Here is a 5,934-nt window from a genome sequence, read left to right on the forward strand (position 1 = left end):
TTGATCTCTACTTTGTCAAAAGAAAGAAAACTCATTGGATCGTAATATCTCTTGGAAGTTCGAAAAGATCCTTAGTTGGGTTTTATATGTATTATTGTGGGTGCTCTTTGTTTTGTGGTTTTGACCTTTTAGCTGTTTCCACACACCATTTTTTGGTAACCTTGATCTAAAAATATGTATCATTCTTTTCTTCCTCCTAGGGGCCTTGGGGCAGATATCTAACATTCTTCTCAAGTCAGAGGCAGTGCATAGCAACGATCAAGATAACGGCAAGCAATCCAGTGAGCCAAGAAAAGGAAATAGTCAACTAGAAGGCTTCTATGTAGAGCTGCCAATTACCAAAGAAGTTACTGTCGGCAACTCTATCAGTGTCTCCGTTAAGAAATGTGCTGAGACAGCTAACAATCTTTTATATTTAGAAACAGATATACCTGGAGAGGTTCTCCTTCATTGGGGAGTTTGCAAAGATGATTTGAGAAGGTGGGAAGTTCCACCTGCTCCTCATCCAGCAGAAACAGTAGCATTTAAGAACAGAGCTTTGAGAACTAAATTACAGGTGAATGCCTTGCTGCTTGTGTATCTTTTCCTTTTTATACGTTAGCACTTGGATCTAGGTTATAAATAAGTTATACCATTAGTGGAGTTCTTGCCTTGAATTATTAGTGAAGATGTTCTGATACTAAAATACTTTTATAAGGATTTCGAACTTGATCTTCACCCCAAATCATGTTTTAATTTATATTGCACCTGAGAGTTAAGACTGCAGAATTGTTTGAATATCTTATCCAATGATTCACCTCTATACTGTCTTTTTCTCCTCTCTTCAGCTATATGTGGCTTTGTCTTTTTCTGAACTAATCTTGTTTCAATTTTATTTACTGAATAGTAAGTGCTGCCTAAATAGTAAGCGCAATGCAGTAATGTTGTTATTTGCCCTTTCTTTGTGTCGTGTTATATTTACTGGAGTATTCACTTCTGCAGTCAAGGGACAGCGGGAAGGGGAATTCAGTAGAAATTCCTGTGGGAGAAGAATTTTCAGGATTTCTTTTTGTTGTTAAGCTAGACGACAATACTTGGTTGAATGACAAGGGAAATGACTTTCATATCCCTCTGTCAAGTTCTAGTAACTCACTTACTAGCAAAAAAAAGGATCAATCAGAAGCTGTCCAGAGGGAAGTGACAAGAGTGGAAAGTCAGGAGGAACCTACCTCTACATTTACCGATGGAATAATCAGTGAAATAAGGCATTTAGTGACAGACATTTCCTCTGAGAAGACTCGAAAAACAAAATCCAAAGAAGCACAAGAAAGCATTCTTCAAGAAATTGAAAGACTTGCTGCTGAAGCTTATAGTATTTTTAGGACCAATGTTCCAACTTTCTCAGAGGAAACCATTGCGGAACCTGAGGCGGTGGCTTCTGTAGAATCAGAGACATTGGTGTCACCTGAGGCACCAAAAATATCCTCAGGGACAGGCACTGGTTATGAAATATTATGCCAAGGGTTTAACTGGGAATCTCATAAATCTGGAAGATGGTACATGGAGCTGAAAGAGAAAGCTGCAGAACTATCATCATTTGGTTTTACTGTAGTTTGGTTACCACCACCTACGGAGTCTGTGTCCCCTGAAGGATACATGCCAAAGGATTTATATAATTTAAATTCTAGGTAATTGATTAAAATCATTCTATTTGCCTAATTATTTTCATAGGTACTGATGTGGTTGTAATGTTGTATTTAAACTTTTATGATTTCTCGATAGATGACCCCTTGTTAGGAAATTGCTTATCATCGAAAGTGTGTCTTATATTCTGCACTTCAAAAGTATTATTTTATTGATTCAGTTTATTATCTGGGAATCTGGCATTATTCTTTCAATGTGCTGGAAAAAGGTTTTATAGACATGAAGCACCATTTGCACATTTTCATGGGAAGGAAATTTTGATACAAATTGTTTTTTTATTTAATAGATATGGAAACATTGATGAACTGAAGGATGTGGTGAAAAGCTTTCACAGAGCTGGAATCAAAGTACTTGGAGATGTCGTTTTGAATCATCGATGTGCCCACTTTAAGAACCAGAATGGTATTTGGAACATATTTGGAGGTCGCCTCAACTGGGACGATCGAGCAATTGTTGCTGATGATCCACATTTTCAGGTTTGTTTCTGAGAATTTAAGGCAAAAAAATTGGTCTGTTTTAATATTATTAGTAATCATCTTAAATCAAGTTGGATAGATCTTTGCCCTTGTTTATACCCAGAAGCAGCATGACTGGTTTTGTTTATGAGGTTGAAGATCAATGCCTTTCAGTTAACCCTCTCTCTCTCTCTTCCCGCAACAAAAACCTACCCAAGAAGTCAAGTTTTCTATCCTTAAGACTGAGGAAATTGATATCTGATGCCATAACATGTAACATAGTTTCATGAACAATGTATTAGGTGTTACACTTTCTGTTTCCTATGAAAGTGGTGTTCATTTGGAAACTATAGGTTGAAGAAATTTGTGTGTGTGTGCATGTCTATCAAGATAAACAGACATTTCGTTCTGTGGTAGTGTGCTTAACGTTTTTCACTGCTTTGTGTTTGAAATTGTATTTTGTTTTATGGTATCAGAGTAACTTTGTTCCAATAGCCTGAATGACAATAGTGGATAGCCATAACTATTTCAGGGTAGACAATCTTCCTAAAGAATGGTCAATACAAGTGAACTGGTTGCAGTAGAACTTAGAACTGTTTGATAGATGCAAATTTCCAGAAACTTTGTTTAAATTTTATACGTCATATTCGAGTTGTTAGCATTTTGTTGAGTGAACAGCCCAAAATGGAACACATAAGTTGTGTTGAAGTTGTTACTGACCTACTTGTTTGGTGGCCTGTTCTCAAACCAATAACATATTTCTATTTAGAATAATATCTTAATATTGGTGCTTTCGGTTTATTGAATTTTCGTACTTTATACAAGGTCATGAAATGGATTATGATGATGTAGGCAATCCAAATATTTTGAAGTGATTACTTCTGTTGACTGTTCCCTTCACCAATTACTATGTAATTGAATTCTACCCTGAATAGGAGCAAATAACATATTTGTTTATACCTATCACAATTGAACATGCTCATATGCACAATGTGAAGATGTACATCTTCGTGTACACAAAGTTTTGTGGTGTAAACAATCTAATGTGTTGATTGACTTCATGATAAACGAGACAACTTTGATTGAAACATTTGGAAGTGCCTTATAATTGGTAAAGTAGATATGATATGTGTGATTTGTTCTTTTGAAGTTCTGTCTTTCAAATACTATGATACAAAGTGCTTTATATTTCTGGGAAAATCTAAAAATACATATTGGATATCTTTTCTTGCCAAACAGGGTAGAGGCAACAAAAGTAGTGGAGATAATTTCCATGCTGCTCCGAACATTGATCATTCACAGGAATTTGTGAGAAAGGATATTAAAGAATGGTTACTTTGGTTGAGGTTAATATTACTGATCTTAATTTTCAATAGCTTATTACTAGTGCTTAGGACATAATATTGTATCAGATGATGGTATATCCAATAAGTTTGTCAGTAGTGAATAGGTTATAATAATATAATATAATAAGATCAGTGGATTTGGAAGCTTAAAATTGCATCTCTAATCTATGGTTTTCATGATTAAATACATTATTATTGTCGCCATTCCTTCTGTTGCATTGAAGAAGTACAAGAATTGTCTTTCAGGAAAGAAATTGGCTATGATGGGTGGAGGCTTGACTTTGTGAGAGGATTTTGGGGTGGTTATGTAAAGGATTACCTCGAAGCAAGTGAACCTTACTTTGCTGTTGGAGAGTACTGGGATTCCCTCAGTTATACATATGGCGAGATGGATCATAATCAAGACGCGCATAGGCAGCGGATCATTGACTGGATCAATGCTACCAATGGTACTGCGGGGGCATTCGATGTTACGACCAAAGGGATCCTTCACTCTGTAAGCACTCAATTCGATGGTTTTAAGAACGTTCAAATTCCTCGGGGGATATGCTTTGATAAGTGTTTGTTGGAAATTTTTGCAATGGATTAGTGCAAAGACAGCGTGGTAGTGTTTCTTTTTCATAATTTTTTCCATGATATTGATAATGTTTCTAGCAAAAAAATCTCAATACTCATCCTGAATAAGCTTGCTGCTCCAATGCCTGAGATTTTAACTGGTTTCATGTGGGAGAGAATAGTATCATCATTTAATTATGTTTTTTCAGGCAGCAAATATAAATCTTCAAAAAAATTTCTCTACTATTGACATAAACAGACTTACCTTAACATTTGCCGATAGTTGACTGGTTTTTGGTCCATATAGGCATTGGATAAATGTGAATATTGGCGATTGTCAGATCAGAAGGGAAAACCCCCTGGAGTTCTTGGATGGTGGCCGTCTCGTGCTGTTACTTTTATAGAAAATCATGATACTGGCTCTACCCAGGTTCGGACTTCCCTATACAAAATTATCTTGCTGCTTGAATCTGAATATCTGATTGAGCATAGTTCATTTTCCTCTGCTGTGCTTCGTCCGTTGATATGAACATTTCTGCAACTAACTAAGATTGGAGTTTATTAAATCAGGCATTTTCCTTTCAATTTCTTTGGATTCTTTATATTTATTTATATATCCACATTTAGATCTGTATACTGTAGCAGTGTGCAATTATTGACATTTGTAAGTGTTCATTGCACAAACATTTATTATGATAAAGCAAACTTTAGAGGTAACATTTATAACTGAGATTGCTAAAACTATCAAATATTGCAACACTTCATATTTTCTCTTGAAGGGTCATTGGAGATTTCCAAGCGGAAAAGAGATGCAAGGATATGCATACATCCTTACTCACCCAGGAACTCCATCGGTGTTCTTTGATCACATATTCTCTCATTACAAGACTGAAATATCCATTCTTTTGTCTGTCCGGCAACGGAACAAGCTACACTGCCGGAGTATAGTAAGTATCATACTAGTAGAGTTTAATTTCTATACACTGGTGGCGTAAAACTCTTTTACACCAGCATACAATCAAGTGTTATTACATAAAGAAAAATGAAGGTCATTACTATTATGAGTTTAATTTCGATGTGTTAATGTAAAACTCTTTTTACATTGACATCTACTCAGATGTTGTCAATTTGTCATGTAGATAAATGTAATTAAAATCACATTTTATGTACGTGGTAGGTTGACGACACCGGATTGCAATGTAAAAGAGTATTATATCATTTTGTGTTTTGACATAGAAACCAAACGCATTATTTATATTTTCATGCACAAATTAAAGGGTAATCTATGTAATATAAAAATTATGGTGTTCTTGGAGCACTCACCATTCTTTTTATTTGATGTTTAAGGTAAAAATATGCAAGGCAGAAAGGGATGTTTATGCTGCAATCATAGATGATAAAGTTGCTATGAAGATTGGACCTGGTCATTTTGAGCCACCAAGTGGATCCCAAAAATGGTCCTCAGCTCTGGAAGGAAGAGATTATAAGATTTGGGAGGCATCATAATATAGTTTGTGTCCATATCTTATTAATTAAAATTAAAACCAAATATATATTCCATTGGAAAATTCTTCCAATTGATTATGCCATCTGCCTCAATTAGGAGGCATCATTGTACCACTGTATAGATTCTTCATATATAGAACCAGCATCTTAGAGAATTTCATTTAAGTCAAATGCAGGCTTATCCAAAACAAGAAAGAAAGCCTTCAAATCAGGAGAATTTGTATCAATAATGCATTATAAATAATATATATATGGAAATAATATAAATGTAAGGGCACAAATGCATGGCATTGATAGTATTAAGTAGCTCTTGATCAGGTTCAAATGTGGCAATGTATTCAGTTAATGTGAACAAAAATGGAATATTTACATGTATGCACCCTACTTTG

At 35.2% G+C, this 5,934-nt stretch overlaps 1 protein-coding gene across 1 annotated transcript in view; it reads left to right on the top strand.

Annotated features, from left to right (window-relative positions):
• The window catches only part of LOC107631904 (alpha-amylase 3, chloroplastic), an 8,014-nt gene extending 2,080 nt beyond the window's left edge, over nt 1-5,934 (top strand). The window contains exons 6-13 of the mRNA XM_016335488.2: nt 201-556; nt 982-1,667; nt 1,970-2,159; nt 3,378-3,484; nt 3,731-3,980; nt 4,347-4,469; nt 4,819-4,986; nt 5,387-5,934. Coding sequence (XP_016190974.1) covers nt 201-556; nt 982-1,667; nt 1,970-2,159; nt 3,378-3,484; nt 3,731-3,980; nt 4,347-4,469; nt 4,819-4,986; nt 5,387-5,545 — 2,039 coding nt within the window. The 3' untranslated portion in view covers nt 5,546-5,934. The remainder of the gene's footprint in view (nt 1-200; nt 557-981; nt 1,668-1,969; nt 2,160-3,377; nt 3,485-3,730; nt 3,981-4,346; nt 4,470-4,818; nt 4,987-5,386) is intronic.

The sequence above is a fragment of the Arachis ipaensis genome, chromosome B03 (assembly GCF_000816755.2).
Source record: "Arachis ipaensis cultivar K30076 chromosome B03, Araip1.1, whole genome shotgun sequence".
Lineage (NCBI taxonomy): Eukaryota > Viridiplantae > Streptophyta > Magnoliopsida > Fabales > Fabaceae > Arachis > Arachis ipaensis.